The 17,815-nt window shown below is 41.4% G+C and overlaps 1 protein-coding gene across 1 annotated transcript in view; it reads right to left on the reverse strand.

Annotated features, from left to right (window-relative positions):
- rnd2 (Rho family GTPase 2) overlaps window positions 1-16,665 on the reverse strand; it is a 42,459-nt gene extending 25,794 nt beyond the window's left edge. Inside the window, exons 1-2 of the mRNA XM_084743592.1 lie at window positions 16,314-16,665; window positions 14,860-14,947 (exon numbers count right to left, since the gene is read on the reverse strand). Coding sequence (XP_084599718.1) covers window positions 14,860-14,947; window positions 16,314-16,415 — 190 coding nt within the window. The 5' untranslated portion in view covers window positions 16,416-16,665. The remainder of the gene's footprint in view (window positions 1-14,859; window positions 14,948-16,313) is intronic.
- Window positions 16,666-17,815: the final 1,150 nt, after the last annotated feature.

Raw genomic sequence — 17,815 nt, forward strand, 5'->3', positions numbered from 1 at the left:
CGCTGTCGGTGGCTTTGCTGCTTGTAAAAAGTCTTTTAAAGTGTTAGCTTTTGATAGCCACAAGCTAGGCTCGTCGTCATTTTGGGAGCACGTTGACAGCTGCACGAGCACAAGGGCTGTGCCAGTCGAGAACACAATCGAGCGACTGTGTATGTGTGTTTAACTGCGGGTAACGGGTCAATTGTGGTTCTCAGTTTTGCGGGTGCAGGCAGGTTCGCAAAACCAGACCCATGCAGGACTGAAACGGTATGAAAATTTAATATTATAGTGACTGAAATTGGCTCTTCCTAAGTCCTGGTCCTTTTGGAATCTCTGTCAACTTTTTTCTTTCTTGTTAGCCATACTTAACTATGCTATGTGTTAGGCTCATCTACTGCATGTTACATCTATCATAGTATTGTTGAAATGTCCTGAAAATATGTTCAAAAAGTACTGTTTCACTCGCTGAAATTATTTCAGTGTTACATTTAAAAGGCACCATGTCCTTTGCAGGGTCACAGTCTTCAATGATGCAAACAAACCCATGCTGCTTTACCTGCATCTGGGATACTGTTGCAAACTTTGGTTGACAGTATCAAATGACGCTCACAGTGATGAACCAGAGAATCAGCACCTGAATCCGCAGCTCCCCTCCGCTGTACTCAGCCTTATAGTGCGTTTCAGCTCGTTGTTTAGCTCTCTGGCCCACAGCTGTACTGTTTTGGTTCATGGTGTGTTTTTGGCCACAGCAGGCAGCTGATTTCAGCTCTGACAACCCACTGTGCACTACCCGATCAGCACCAGCAACAGCAGACAGACAGACACAGTCAGCGTGTAGCTGGTGAACATTTAATGGCTGAATAGCCAGAAATTCCCCTCAGGAGTTGGTACTATAGACTATAATTAAAGTTTTTAGGGGATTTAAAACTTTATGTGTTTTCCTGAGTTAATTAACTATATAAAAAAGTTACTACAAGGAGTTTTTAACTAGCTATGAAACAGTCTCTATTTAATATTGATGTTTCTATATGACTTATATAAGCAAACAAGTCCATCAGCAATAAGATTGGCTGTTTCTATTTTAGTAATCCAGGTTGGATTCTCCCTGAAATCAGATGAAACAAGCCTGTGTTAACATTTTGCCAGACAAAGTTACAAAGTTACAGTGGTAAGTGTGTGACCCTGTTAAAAAGAATTGGAAGGAGATTTTTATTTGGGCAACTTTTTGACATGTTTTGTGGTTATGACAAGAAGAGGCCTTCCTTGCAGCGGCTTTAAATTTGATCAACACCAATAAACTAGATGTATTTATATACCTCCTGTATATAAGTTAGCATGGCTGATATGATATCATTAATTCAATCAGACTTTATTTTATGTAGCACTTTTCACACAAATAGAATGTAAAACAAAGCGCTTCACACAATAAAACAATAACCTCCCTCCCACACACACACGCCCACAGCCATGACTTTGTAATTGATAAAGCACTAAAACGAGAACAGCACTCATTATAAAGTGGAACTGAGGAAACGCTGTCATAAATGAAGAAACCAGATGCAGGATAAACAAAACTAAAAATTAAAAAATAAGGAAATAAATTAAAATAAATAAACAAATTAATAAAAACTCCAAAAAAGTAGATAAATAGTGAGTGAAAAGTTACAAACACACAATAAAATAATAATATATTAAAAGAAAAAGCAAAGGTCAGATAATAAAAGGAAAACAATCCAGAGAATAAAAGATAAGTAAATAAGTTAATTATAATGAATGACTAGTAATAATGACTAGTAAGACTAAAATGTATAAATAAAAAGACAATAAATAGATAAAGTTCAATCCAAGGCCAGACCAAAATGTTAGGTCTTGAGTTTGCTTTTAAAAATATCAATACGGATGTAATGCCCATGCATGCTAACTTCTGAATCCTAAGTTGTCCTTTATTGATCCCTGTGGGGGAATTCATTCTCTGCATTTAAAGTCTTTAAGAGCAGCAGGCAGCAACAGTTTAGCACTGTGCACCAACAGGAGAATGAAGCTAACATACGTGTTCCCTGGAGGGAACCCACACAAACACAGGGAGAACATGCAAACTTCACACGGAAAGGCCCTGACCCAGCTGGGATTTGGGCAGACAACCTTCTTGCTGTGAGGCAACAGTGCTAAAAACTGCTGTTCATCTGTAATACTGTCCTTCTGTAGTATGAATGCGATTATCCATGTATATACAACAGTATGTGAGCTATAAAAGCAGAATGCAATGATTTGCAAATACAAGATATTTAAGGCTCAAACTGATAAACTTTGTCAGTTCAGTTAAGTGTCGTGTCGTATCGTGTTAAGTCGTGTCCTCCGGGCTAAAGAGCAGAAGGACTGTCTATATTATTACCAGTGCTAACTTAAAAAACAATCGTCTGTGATGGTATGGGGGTGTGTTAGTGCCCATGGCATCATGGGTAACTGTCACATCTGTGAAGGCTTATTTCAGCAAGACAATGCCAGGAAACATTCTGCATGTGTTACAACAGTGTGGCTTCGTACTAAAAGAGTTTAGCTACCAGACTGACCTGCCTGCAGTCCAGACTTGTCTCCCGCTGAAAATGTGTGGTGCATTATGAAGCACAAAATACAGAGACACCAGACTGTCGAGCACCTCGGGTCATATATCACGCAAGAATGAGAAAGAATTTCACTTTTAAAACTTTGACAATCAGCGTCCTCGGTTCTCAAACACTGACTGAGTGTTGTTAATAGAGCCTTTCTTTTAATCACAGTGGTAAACATGCCGCGGTTTTTTGGAAGCTATTGCAGGCCATCAAACTCTGAAGAATGAGTGTAAATATACACAAAACAACAAAGTGAAACAGTTTGAACTTTAATTATCTTGTCTTTGTACTGTACTCAACTGAATACAGGCCAAAAGGATAAACAGTGGAAACAAGTATGACTCAGAATAATGAATACTGAATAATGGTGACAATGTCTTTATTGTGCATTGCCTACTTCTAATTACAATTTATTCTTATATCGGCTTCTTTGTATCCCTGTCGCCTTTAAGCTTGGCAACAGAAGAGTTTATATCATCATTTTATTCCATGTCAGTCATAATAGTTCCATCCTCCTCTGTTAGTGGCACAGCATGGCAGGACTTAAGACACTGCTTGTAATCTGAGTCAGTGTGAGCTCATCAAAAGCATTAAGTGCTCTTTCACTTCACGACGCACCAAAAGACTCCTTTCAATTCTGTCCAGTTAATGTTCATTCCCTAATAACTTATCACTTTGATTATACCATTGGCACATTAGCTAAGTAAAAGCCATATACAGCCTATCAGCAGTGTGCAGTGCTGTTCAGCAGTGGACATGCTATTTAAGCAGATTATACACTTTTGCCTGGTGCTCAGCATTAAGCTGACAGTGCACGGGGGCTGAGACGTGGGGAAGGAATGTGTGGTGGCTCTCGGCTCATCGCTGTATCCATGCTCACATTTACAGGCTCCTCTGACAGAGATAAGAGATCAGAGGGACGGGGAAGCTGCTGTATCCTACGGAGGCCCCAAGAGTGCCTGTTTCACTGTTTATGTGCGGGTGGACGTATGCGATGCTCAGGACGTTTTGTAAGCGTGTAAAAACAGGCTGAACGGAGGGTATATGCTTGTGTGGTGCAGTGGGGCATCCTGCACTTGGCATTTGTGTGAGTGAAGGTCTCTGTTCATGTGTGTGTGTTTCACTGTGTCTCCGAGGAGAGCATATTCTGTGCGGTAATTACAGCCTGTGTGTTCCTGTCAGTGTGGCTGGCTCGCTTTCATGCAGCACTTCTGCCCACCCCCTGCTTAACGCGGCCCCTGACTGCTGGTGACCTCAGCGCCGAGCTTCAGCAGCCGCCTTGACTAATGGCCTATCTGAGATGAAGAAGATCAACCAATAAAAGCACAGAGAAAAAAAGATAACTGACAATCCACCTCAAGAGACCTTACTGTGCACATTTTACTGTCATGCAATTTAACATTTCTCATGCCCTCCCTGAAGGGTTTACATTACACTCAGAACTATTTGCATGTGAAGAACTCTTTATCAAGGGTTCTTTGTAATCCAGAGAACCATTGTTGGAAGAAAGAGATCTTCAAGGATTGTTGAGATCCTGGAAGAACTCTTTTGACAAAAAGTTATTTTTACTATAATATATAAGGGTCTTGGTAGAACCCCATGAGTGGGTTCTAGATAAAACTCTTGGAATATAAACAGGTCAGTAGATCACCTCAGTAGGTTCTGGGTAGAATTATTACACCATAGAAGTGTCCTCTTTAGAACTTCTCACTGGGGGTTCTGGGTTAAACCTTATTTACAAAAGTGTAGTTTCCTTTGTTTCTTCATGTCCTCTTGCAGCTCCTATAACATATGGGCAGTCATTTCCTCCTCAGCTTGTTGACCCTTGGTGTAATAGTCTGGGATTCTTTGTGTAATAGTCTAAGATTATGATTCACGGAGAGCTGAGCTCCAGGGATGGAGCACAGCTGCTCGCCTGCTCAAGAAGCAAGACCTCCAGCCCAGCAGCCAGGACTGCCGGCTGCCCTCCACAGTTTCCATAATGTCACACAAACCCACTCAGAGAGTCAGAGTGCAATGAACTGCAGCGCTGTGCATGAGACCATCATTATTCAAGAAGTTTAGAGCCAGAGACCGTCGGCAAAGAGGGAGAGAGGAAGCATATAGGAGGAGTGGAAGAACACAGAGGAGACGTGTTATTTTAATCCAAAAATAATTACAGTTATTTACAATACGAGGTATGGATGCATCTGTATTTCTGTGGATGTGATTTTAGTTATATGCATTCATGTGTAACTGTGGAGCAATTATGTTTCATGAGCTGTAAAATACATTTTAGTAATTGTTTAATGAAAAACCTGCACATTTAGGGCTCTCAACAGCCTCTCAGCGCTTGTTTAGGAAAAGCAAATGGTCACTACATTATTTTCCTATTTGGAGCTGAAATACATGTATTTGCATGCATTACTGAGTGAATTAAAATAATTATAATCAACTAAAGGAAGTTTTTTACATGCGGTTTTACAGACTCTTTATGAGTTGTCAGTTCAGAAGTCACAAAAATCGTCAGCTATAAAATGTGTGTATCATTTGCAGCAAAGATATTGTTCCTAACCCCTTTGACTTCTGTCTTTGGTGTAGTGCCGGACGAGATGCAATTATCATCAAATCAGGTAGAGGCTCTAGCGTTTCCCACAATATTGGCTAGATGACTGATTCTTTTTAGTTAGAGAAGAGCTGATTAAACTTTATTGTCCCTGAGGGGAAATCTGCCTTGGGCTCAGTGCTACAGCTGTTGCTTCACATAAAAACATCACAGATGAAATAAAGCATGTTTGTTTGGTACAGACCCCCAAAAATGTCACATCATGACAATTTTCATAGGGGGTTTTAATACCAAAAATGAAAATATTAATGCAAAAATGAACGTTTCCAGTAACTGTATCACACATTGCAATCGCAATATTAAAATATGACTTTTTCACAATATCGTGCTGACCTACATTCAACACAATACCAGACAGTCACGTCGCATGAAAGCATCATAAAAGAGACTTTTAATTGTCTTTGGCATCGACCATTTGACACTGGAAGAAGGCAGTACCATCCCATTAATGCTGGGTGGATGAGGTGATGGTACATCTCACACTTGAGCACTTTAAACGCACCATCCAAGGCTCTTCTTTAAGTTCTCGGTCTGGCACCTCAAGATGGGACCAATCTGATCCAGTATTGGTGCCTGATATTGATATTCATCGGATCACTGGCTCACAACATCATTCTGCATTTTAATCTAAATTACACAACATCAGGTGTTTGCACAGGTTGTCTATTTTCAAACACTGCACAAAAGCACAACGGTTTAAAAACTCGAAAAACATTTGAATAATAATAACGTGTGTAGAGCTGTAAAAGTGGTGTGTTCATTTCGCAGTACAGTGACACACAAAGACTGCAAATCCACTTCACCTCACGCAGCGCTTGCCGTTTGATTTCTCATATGTAAAACGTCTTTGTGGGCTCCAACCATTAACTGTAATCCCTGGGATTATCAGGTTCAGCCTGCCAGAGAGGCTGCAGGCTCATCCCAAACTTGACGCCAGGGGGATGAGAGTCGAGGAGGAGCCGGAATATGTTCTCTGAGATTCTTCTGTCAAGCTTGTAAGGTCCCAGAGGACAGAACGGCACCCCCCCTTTCCAAAAATACCTTCACAGGCATTCCAGAGCTGTCAATGGAGATTGGAGACCTGGCACAAAGGACCAAGTTTATTTCCAACCCTTGCAAAAATCCAACATGGCAGTCACATGTCAAACAAACTGCTGTTCTAGCACTCACACTTCAGCCACCAAATTATAAACTTCCATTAAATGTGTACATGGGTTCTTTTCACAAACACATCACAAAATGTTACACCTGATGTGCCTGGTCATGCTTCATGAGTCTACAGCCATGTTGGGTTTTGGACTATTGGTCGGAAAAAAAGCAATTCAAAGACACTGCCTTGGGGTCTGAGAAACACGTTGTATAGACTTATCAATACATTGCAAGAACCATCACTATTACATAATGTCACATGTAAGGATGAACTGCTAAGGAGTGACTTTCTAGTCTTCTTCACTGGATGTCTTTGTTTAATTACGAAGGCACAAAGAGTTATTTTAAGTTACCGTATTTCACCAAGCTTGCACTATCTTCTGTTTACTCATTACCCGAAACTGTCATGCAGGCGTTCTCCCCCTGTGCAGGGGAGTGCCTCCCAGCCTGTTATGCATCATCAAAACAGGTTTCGTTTAGGCAGTTATCGCCCTGGGCTGGTTAGGCAAAGAGCAGGAACAACTTTCAGGGCTTAGGCTCCGCGCATACATTCAGGCTTGTGAACAACAGTTGAGCAGATGTCGTCATCCTCCCTTCAGGATGCTGACAAAAATAAACAAAAGGTATATTTACTCTTTCATGCAGCTGCCTTTCCAGCAGGCTGCAACCACCTTAGCAGCTTCTAATTCTCCAATAGTTTGAGAAAAGAGAAGGAAAATGTGAATCCTTTTGTTTTTAACCGTTAAATGTTAACATTATTCAAGGAGGCCAAACAGACCAAGTGTAACAGCCAAGAGTAGATAATGTTATCTTCTGTGATCTCTGGTCTGGTAGTACTTTCTGAGCATCCTCTGGCTCCAGTGAGCTGTAGGTTGGAGGGCAGAGGGGGGAGGGTCTGTTGGTTTTATTTCTACTCTGCGTTGTGGCTGTAGTTCACTCATTCTCTATTAAAGATTAATCAAGCGGAAAGTGTTGAGGAGCAGAAAGCCAACTGAACTCAGCGTGTTTTTACAGGCCTCTGGATGCCCTACTGGTCCAGCGCGCGGAGAATGTGGAGTTTAAAGAGCATAAAGACACCAGGAATGTTGGGAAGTTGGTATGAGAGGAAGGAGGCAGCCAGACTGTGACTCCGGGAGTGGTGTTACGCACTCGCTGTGTCTCGTCTTTCAAGACAAAAACAATCACACCTCTGACTGAGAAAACACAAGACAGCTTTGTCATGAGAAATGAGCCATTAAAAAACATGACACTTGACTTTAAAGGAACAGTTCACCCCAAAATCAGAGTAATGGCTGTAGAGATATCGGCCTTCTCCCAGGATTAAATGGCTTGTGGCGCTCAAAGAACAAAAAAATACATTTGAAAAATTCAACACCAGTCATTCTTTCCAGAAATTATGAACCGGTTACTCAAGATAGTCCACTAATGGAGAATTTTGTTCGATATCTTTTTTCAAAGTTTCTTCCTTATGATACTTGTGGTGATTAGCTGCGAGAAAAACCACATAAATAGTATTTTTTTTCCTATAGTATGTAGAGTTTCTTGTTTAATTTGTTTGCAAATTTCTCAAACTGTAGTCATAAATCGCCTGGTGGTTTTCCAGATGTTCATAACAGGCTAAAAATTTAACCCACTATTGGTTATTTCTACAGTGTTTCACTTGATGTTAAGAATTCAGATTCTCAACAGAAGACACTGGTGTCTACAAACTGTATTGACAGGAAAGAGGCAGAGGAGAAAACAGTGAAATCAGCTGGGGCAGTGTGGGCAGAGCATCAAAGCCACAGCGGCCTCGGGGCAGATTATTTTTTGAGGAGCAAAAGGCCATGAAACTCCTGCGCTGGTGCCGCTTTACATATGAATCTGTCTGCTACAAAGAAAGTAGTTCCTAAATGAAATTGATCACAACAAGGTCTGTGGGTTACCTTAAGTGACTCAGTCATGATTCCTAGAAAGAGACATTGCTGTTGAATTTCTTAAATTTAGTTTTTTTGGAGCTCCACAAGTCAAGTGCCATCTACTGTGATTATATTCAAGAGAAGGCGCACATCTCTACGGCTGATATCTCAAAAAAGAAACTCTGCAACTCACAGCAAAACAATGGACATAAACAGATAATGAGTACTAGAGCAGAAAAACATGCATTTTTGATTTTTGGGTGAACTGTTCCTTTAACAGAGGAAGACAGATGGGACTCATGTGAGAGTTAATTTTATCAAAGAATCTCTTGGAGTAATAAACAGTGACATTTTCAAATAAGCACATGGGTTTTTTTTTCTGCTTTCTATGCTGAATACTGAATGCACCACAATGGTGCTTCAAACTGCAGCCAGTTCATGAAAGCTTTTATATTTTGTTGTTGTGAACACCCAGTGTCAGGCAGGTCTATTGCAGGAAAAATCCTCCACTGCACAGCAAGTGATGCGTTTTATGTTCCCAGCAGCAGCAACAGCACTTTGTTTGGAAATAAATAGAGAAAGAATTGGGTGGTTACAATGAGAGGCAATAGCCAACATCAGGCTGATCATGCACAGAACCTCAACAGAAACTCAAATTTCATCGACAGAAGTTCTCAGGATAAGAGCGAGGGGACACGTGGTTCGAATGACAAGCGATTCTGGGAAGTACAGTGGAAAAAGCACCACAGCATGAGCGATTAGCAGCAAAGATGTCAGCAAAAGACAAAAGCAAAACAAGATTCCTGTGGATTGCCTCTTGAAAGCACACTCCAGCATGACTGAACAGAATGTAAGAGTTCCAGTCTTCATGTGAGAATCAGGTCAGGCATTAGAGAGGCAGCAGAGAAGAAAAACAGAAAGAGACGGGAGCATACTGCTGTGGGAAGTTTTGGGAAAACCCAGCCTGTCATGATTCGGACTTGTAAGAAACAGCACGCACACCTCTTAGTACGGTATTAGTCTGATGCCAAAGCTGGAGGGAGTCTTTCCCAGGCACCCTTACCATATTGGGAAGAGAGGAAGAGTGCGTTAATGCCTCAGGCTCAGTAAAAAAACCCAGACTGGCTGACTACCAATGGGCCCCGTGAGCCTCGACAGTAATCGCTAATGGCCCTCCGACAAGTTATCACCAAACCACGCTGACATTTTGACTACTTAACAGCCTGGGGTTGCTTTACAAGTCAATTAAGACACACACACACACTCTTTAAAATAAGGGTTCCAAAGGGGCTCTTCCTCAAGGCTGAGGTTCTACCCAGAACAACATGCTTCAAATACCCCATTATTGAAGAAAGGATTGGTGTTGATGTAAATATTGAAAAAACAATTAATGGCAACATATATCGTTAAAAAGATGGACAATAGAATACAATATGGTTCTTTGTAGAACCTTCAGAGGACAAGAGGGTGGGGGTGAAACCTTTATAAAATGTACTTTTAGATCCCTCTGGGTGGGTTTGAAATGAAACTATTGGCAAATAAAGGGGTTCTTTGTAGAACACCCTGGGTGGGGTTCTCAATAAAAACCTTGGAGTATAAAACATTCTTGGTAGAACACCCTCTGTATGTTCTAGATCAAACTGGGCAGGTTCTAGATAAAAAAGATGGAGGATAGAATACAACATGGTTCTTTGTAGAGCCCTCAGAGGACAAGAGGATTATAGGTGAAACCCTTGTAAAATGTATTTTTAGATCCCTCTGGGTGGGTTTTTGATGAAACCCTGAGAATATAAATGGGTCTCTGAGTAGAACACCCCGGGTGGGTTCTAGATGAAAACCTTGTAATATAAAAGAGTTCTTGGTAGAACACCTTGGGTTGGTTTTAGATAAAAGTCTTGGAATGTAAACACGTCTCTGGGTACAACACCCTGAATAAGGTTCTAGATAAAATTCTCGAGATATAAAAGGGTTCCTGTGGGGGGAACCTAGAATCATGTTAAAGGGTTTGAGGTGGAACCTTTAGTCAGGGTTCTACCAGGAACCAAAAAGCCAAACAACCCTATGGTTCTAGCCAGGACTTTTATTTTCCAGAGTGTAACAGATTACACCGACTATCACTACGTGGCTGCTCACACATGTAACATAAATACACACACATACAGTGTCTTCGCTCATTGGAATTCATTCAATCACTTTCTAATTGATTTATTCTCCAGATGGTCTGGAGCTGAATGCAGAGCCGAGTACAAAGCGCGGCTGAAAGTTGTCCTCTGGTTCCCAGAAGCCACAAAACTGTTTTTGTTTAATGCATCTTTAAAAACCCATTCATTTAGAGCCACAGCACACACACACACACACACACACACACACACACACACACACACACACACACACACACACACACATATATATGCAGACACTGAGATTTACACTCAGTAATGACCTCAATTAGATAAACACCTCATACCCGTTCTCACCCATCCTGCAAGGACTAGACCTTGTGGAAGAACCAGAATTAATGAGACCAAACTAATCAATGGTGGACTTGCATGCTACAACAACAAATGCTGAGAGCTTTTTTTAATGGCAATACACATCTAACCATGCCGTAGAAATGTGAACCAGGCGAGGCGCAAGCTGTTTAAATAGCCTTGCCTCGGATAGCGATCAATAATGCTTTGTGAACGGAGCCAGACCACAGCAGGCAGACTTCACCAGCAATTAAAAGGCAGACAATACTTTATGTGAAGAGGCTGCAAGCTTGGTTGTCAGAAAGAAAACAGCTGTATATCTGAGGAGGATGAGGCTGCGGGTCTGGAAGAGCAAGTGGAGGACTGACTGATGCAAATGTCAGGTCCAAATGAAACTGTGAAATGTTCTGTAGCCTGTAGCCACCAGAATGTGGAACAGCACAATTCGGTTATTTCCCCAAAAGAGAAGGCACTCACTCTTAAATAAGGGTTCTTCCTGATGGGCCGAAGTTCTACGCAGAGCCATTTGCTTCTGAAGAACCATTTTCTGAAGAAAGGGTTCATCAAGGGCTCTTTGTAATCCAGAGAAACCTTGTTGGAAGAACTCTTTCATCAGGGGTTCTTTGTACAATAATATAAATAGTCTTAGTAGAACCTCCTGGGTGGGTGCTAGATAAAACACCTAGAATATAAAAAGGGTCTTGGAAGAATCCCCTGGGTGGGTTCTTGTTAGCACCCTTAGAAGGTGTAAAAATTGTGGATAGAAACCTTCTGAGCATTCTGTGTGGAACCATTACACCATAGAAGGGTTCTTCTTTAGAGTATCTCATTGCTGATTTAGATGTACTGTTCTTCTCTTGCTTGCGCCGAGTTCTGTTAAAAGAAAACTGGGTTCTAAGAGGAAAATCTCTGCTGGCATTGCTCTTCATTTGGCACACAGCTACCATGAGAAGTTCCTATATTTCGGACTCTGCGGTTCTCCGTTCCCTCAAAGGTCAGTGCTGTCAGGATGTTTTGCAGGTGTCCCACAGAGTGAATTCACAGGCCAGAGTTTACCTGAGTTTAACTCTATACCAAAGCATGTCACACCGTTACGTCACCTCTGTGAATAATTCCTCTGATCACGGCGATTCAAGTGAAATAAATTGATTTCAGTCTGAGATGTCTCTGTTATAAATCATGGTGTGACCATGCCCAAGAGCCTGGTGTGACTGCTGCTGCTGCTGCTGAGGGTGGTGGTGTACATGAGAGGATTCTTTAAAAAAGCAAAGCCAGAAAAGGGGAGCTGAAGGAGAAGAGGGGGTGAAGCAATAAAAAAAAAAATCAGACTCTAAAAGAGGAACGAGGGGAGACATGCTATTTTCTTCAGATGAAAGCCTTTTTCATCCAAGTGTGAGCCAATTATTTTTCTTGTTGAGAGAAAATATGAACATCTGTGTTTGCTGTGAATCAGTGAATAATGGCAGAACCACACAAGGACCCCTGAAAGCACACACACGCAGTAGCACACATGCTTAGCAAACACACACACACACACACACACATTTGCCCTGTGGGTTGGGTGACGTCATGTTTGTTGTGGGGTGGGCGGCTCCTGGCTGAAGATTAAAGTCTAACACTGCCAAAGGTGGTTTAGGCTTTTAAAGATGGACAGAAGCGCAACATTCCCACTACATCATTAGGCTCTCACAGCCTGAAGATAAGGAACTCCTCTAAGTTGTGGCCCCGGGCCCCAGAGGACCTCGACCCCTGACTGACAGGCTAAAGCAGATTTACTCTGCAGGTCAGCATGAGGTCCAAGGAAAAACAACATTCCTTCACTGACTGACCATGAAACATAAAAACACTCCCATCATCATCTCTCCCGGAAGATACTTTTAGGTTTGGGAATGTTTATGGTAAAAGATGGAATTCCCCCTGGAATGACCCCATATCCAGCCCTCTGACTGGTCAGCCATGTCGCTGGTCAGATAGTCAACAGGAGCCTGGGATGACTATGATGAGATGCAGATCTCAGGGTAGCTCAGAGCAGTTAATCCATCCATGCTGACAAACTGGATGAAAGTAGAGCAAGGCTTTCTATGCAGGAGTTTCAGTGATGCAACTGGCTGCCTTGTGGCCAAAACTACTTCCCCAGCAAGAAGCCCATCCGCACACTGAACCACAAGAGAAGTCATTGACTGGACAGAGTGAAAGGATGATTCGCTTTCAGAGAAAGTCCCCTTCTGATGGCACAACACTGCCGACATGGATTCCTGTCTGTGGAACAACAACGTTTTCACTGACGTCAGCAGCAGTTGTTATTCTGAGAACATCAACATATCTGAATCTGACATTTTTAATACCTCTAGAGTTTTATACAGGTGGGAAGAGCTCCTGAAACAATATTTACAGGATCACAATTCACTAAAACTCTCAGTTGAAGCTTTGATGAATGAGTCTGAAAAAGAGTTAAAAGGGAGAGTTCTCCCCAAAATCAAAAAACTTATTTTTCCCCTGGCCTCTAATGCTATTTATCATCCAGAGTTTTTTGGTGTGAGTTGCAAAATTTTGGAGAGGTCTGCTTTCTCTCCAGTATAATGGAGATAAGTAGCACTGACCTTACGGTGAGCAAAGCATTTATTTTCTAGTAGAAAGAAAATAGTTCTGGTAGATTCTACTGCAGAAAGAGCATGAAACTGTTCACAACAAGGTCTGTGAATATTATCTTGAGTAACTGGGTCATAATTGGTTTTGAATTTTTCAATTCTTTTTTTTTTTTTTTAAGTGCTTTGAGCACCACAAGGCAAGCACAATTTAGTCTAATTATGTTGGTGAGAAGGCAAAACAAAGCAGTGTAGCTGAACAACTAGCACTACAGGCCAAGAAAGACATACATTTCCAATTCTGGGGTGAACTGTCCCTTTAACGTCACATATACATCAGTATCTGACTCAACAATGACAAAAAAGTTATTCTGTAGATATTCTCAAGTATTTTAATGGTTTTTCAAACTTTTTCTTTCTTTTTCTTTTTATGGAAAACAATTAAAAACTTTTGATGACTCACCCTGCTCTCAGGGGCATTAATTAATTATTTATTTTTTCCTCTTTTTTCCTTTCTCAGTTAAGATAATACCAGACCATATAGAAAGGGAAAACTTTCATGCTCTGGAACAGACTGCAGCATTTCTGGGGGCATCATATTTAAAAAAAAGCACAACTATATAACTTAATTCACTAATTTGGGTGATACTGGTTCATATTTTAGGGAGAAAATATTTTCTGGTGTCTCCTCTGATGTCCTCCGGCTGCTCCGCTTCTACTATGCAATTTAATTACACAGTTTCCTGATGGACAGATATAGCTTTAGCTTTTTTTCTAAAGTAGCCAACCGTAACTGTTAGCTGCTGTAAAAAGGCAACGGGAACAGGCTCAGTAGTCTCTCAGTCAACATTGCTGGTCACCAGGATGAACAAAACCTCCAAGACTGACGGAGAACACAGTACCAAGTGTTTTAAGACCAGATGTAAATGCAGTGATAGACACAAAATTGTGGGAAAATAGCATCCAGGTTAGAAGTTACCCTTTAATGAAGTGACTGTCTGTATGTCTGGAAATGTGGCTCAATTAAACCAGCAACATGACAACATGCCAAATATCTGGCCCAATATGAGCCGATATGACAGCAAACCACAGCATCGGTCAAACTCTGATGAACACACTCAAACAGTCAGGGCAGTCACTCGTCCCTTTAGGCACATCCTGTCTCAATTATCCACGCCCGCACGCCTTTCTCCCCCGACAGTCGCCTGACCCTGGCCAGAGCATGGGAAGAGCCAGCCACACACAGTGGACAGACCAGGAAGGAATGCAAACACAAGGCACCAGGAGAAACGACTGGCACCAAAGTTCCTAGCAAAGACAAGTCACAAATAGCAGATACCCTGAGCTAAAAAAAAAACAAATAAAAACAAAAGACATCCGTGTGACGTTGGCAAGGTCAAAGCAATTTGTCAAAGGGATGACTGCTGGAAAAGTTGGAGAGGGGAGTTTGGAGGCAGTCCTCCCACGGTCGCAGCCAGGGACAGACACCATGGTGGGGCTGGGAGTGGATTGATGTGATGTCTGCAGCCTTTAAGAGACAGAGATGATATGGAATTGTCTTACCTGACGTGTCCCACATATTCAGCTCAATCCGGTGCTTGTCTATCTCAAAACTGGCTGTGTAGTTTTCAAACACAGTGGGGACGTAGTTCTGAAAATAAAGCATTTATTTTAGTGAACAAATTAAAGAGGCACAAGATAAGCCTGTGTTTACACAGCCACAGAGGGAATATTATAGTTTAAAGGTCTAATCTGCAACATTTTCTCAAAGAAAGCAATGCTTTGTCTCATACAATCATAATCCCTTTCAATCACCACTTATGATCTGCTAAAAGTGTGTGCTGGTGTCTGTATATGCAGAGACCACGTCTGCCTGTATTTCCTTATTTTTTCTCATTGTTTTGCTCAGGACGTTTTGCCAATTCAGTGCGTGGGTATTTGACGTCCTGATGCATTTAGGAACAGCTCGGACAAAATCCTGCAGACTCTACCTTTGAATGATGCAGCAGACATAGATTTTGCCAATATTGGGGTTCTGTAGTTTTATCTTTTTTGCAAATACTTAAAAAAAAGAACACCAGTTCAATAATTATCAATGATCTATCCAGACTGGGCCGATATAATGGATTTATAATGGGCATTTTTAACTGACGTTCACATAAGCTCAAGCAAGTGAGCCCTTTCTACTCTGGAATAAATTCCTAAAATTAAATTAAGATAAATTTAATTAAGTTATGCAACCCGTTTTCTAAAAAACAGGCCAAACACACAATGAAAAACACTGTGCTGCAAATTTACCTTGTGTGGAGTCAATTTAGCACCGATGCAATACTGGATCCATTTTACCCAGTACCAATGGGCAGAGACTCACCCACCAGAGGGGATGTTTGATCCAGTAACCCAACAATATTATAAAAAATACCACCAACACTGGGTCAAGTTGACCCATTGTATTGGTGCTATATTCACCCCACAGTGAGTACATTTTTAGCAGTGTCTTTTATTGTGTATTATTGGTAGTTGTTACAGAGGGGCTCACTTACTTGAACTAACATGAATGTCATTTAAAAATGCCCAATATTAACTATTATACAGGCCCAGTGTGGGTAGATTTTTGTTCATTATCATTTTGTAATGATCTGTCTTGTTTTAAATCTAAAATAAACACATTTCATAGCAAATCTAGTGCTGTGAGTCCCTGTGGGGATATTTTAGAAATAGTGATATTATAGCAGATGAAGACAACGCCTTAAAGTTTTATTGCAGTACTGCAGACTCAATAAAAGTCCATTTTGACACCACAGGACTATAATAGTGATTTTACAGGCATTTATTACAGTCCCTCTCCAGCAGCGCCTTCTCTCTACGTTTTCACGTTTCCGTCTGTAAGCAGGTGGATGAAACCTACTGAACAAGTGCTGAAGTTCAACTGTTCAGTTTTACATTTCCCCAGTGCCCCTCACTCTCATTTCTCTTCACATTAAAAACAATAAGTTCATACTTTTACACAGACCTACCTCTGGATAGCAGTCCTTGGCGAAAACGTGCAGGAGCGCCGTTTTCCCACACTGCGTGTCCCCGACCACCACAATCTTACAGCGGCTGCCTAAACTGTCCATGGTTCGTCCGTCAGAGGTGTGTTGTTGACGCGGGGATGGTTTGCATCCAGCATCCGATCAGAGGCGCCGCGGAATCAAAGACGGGAAAGAAAAAAAGAAAAATGAGCAAATGCATGCGCCGACCCGGTGCGCTTTATCCAGCAGCTCGTCCTGTCCTGCGCGCAGCTCTCAGGTCCCGTTGAGCTGACACACTGTGTCTGACTGGTCGGAGACCAAAACCAGAGGAAGGACGCGCACAGACAGCCCTCCCTGCAAACCGGTACTTTGATTACTGGCCACGCCTTCCTAATGTTCACGTCTGAGTCCCATCACTCAACTGACTGATCTTATTGGAAATAAATAAAGGCTCTGTGGAACACGCTGTTTATAGTGACCTCATCCTGTTTGTTTTTCCTTTTAATATCTCCATGATATGACTAAAGTAGTCAGTGAATCATGGAGTTCATGGAAACAATTCTGCCTCCTGTTTTAGCCCCACAGTGTCTATATTATATTGTGCATCTGATTGCCTCCTACTGTGTCACTGCAAATAATATTAGGGTAGACTGGGGACGGTTAGAAGCGGGGATGGTTAGAACAAATCTTATTCCTCCAATCAGAAACACGCAAGAATGTTGATCCTCATGCTGATCGATCCGCTGTCCAAAACAAAACTTGTTTTCATGTATGAAATGGCTGAGACGATAACTGTATTAGCGCAATATCGCTGTCATGTGATGCTTGCCGTGCAATCTCATGTTGAGATCAGTGCATTGATCTATCAATGCATCTAAGGTTCAGCACTGTCAAACACAAATCAGAAGCAAGGCCTCTGATTAGTCAACAGACTCCACCCCACATTCTGGGATTTTGTCACACTGTTCATGCCTTTAGTATGAATTCATCAAAACTTTCTCAGTTTGATTCCTTGTTTTGTTGACTTCTGAGTGACATGTTGCAATGACGGTCATTGCAACCATCCACAAGCTAAGCAGCCATATCAGAATCGACCACATGACAGCATTTTGTCTCACGCTGAAAAACAGAATAGCATCTGTAGTACCTATCAACATGTAAATAACTGTTATCTGATAAACATAACTAACCAACTACACAATACTATAATCATATTGTAAAACAACGTATTTGTGGAATATGCCTTTTGGAACAAAAAACAAAAGTTAATTTGGGAAATTTAATGGATTTTTAATATGTTGCAACTGTCTGCAGGGTTGATCCGGCTGCAACATCTGACTTCTTCATTTCAAATAAATATTGTGAATGATATCTCATATGTAATCATCTTTAAATGGTATGGGTAATTGGCAGACAGATGTAAGTATCATAAAGATTTGGTTTAGTCCAAATAGTCTCTGAGTAACTGATAGAAATGCAAAAAGTTTTACGACCATCCCCACTCT

The sequence above is a fragment of the Lutjanus erythropterus genome, chromosome 19, assembly GCF_056507025.1.
Source record: "Lutjanus erythropterus isolate fLutEry1 chromosome 19, fLutEry1.hap2, whole genome shotgun sequence".
Taxonomy (NCBI): domain Eukaryota; kingdom Metazoa; phylum Chordata; class Actinopteri; order Lutjaniformes; family Lutjanidae; genus Lutjanus; species Lutjanus erythropterus.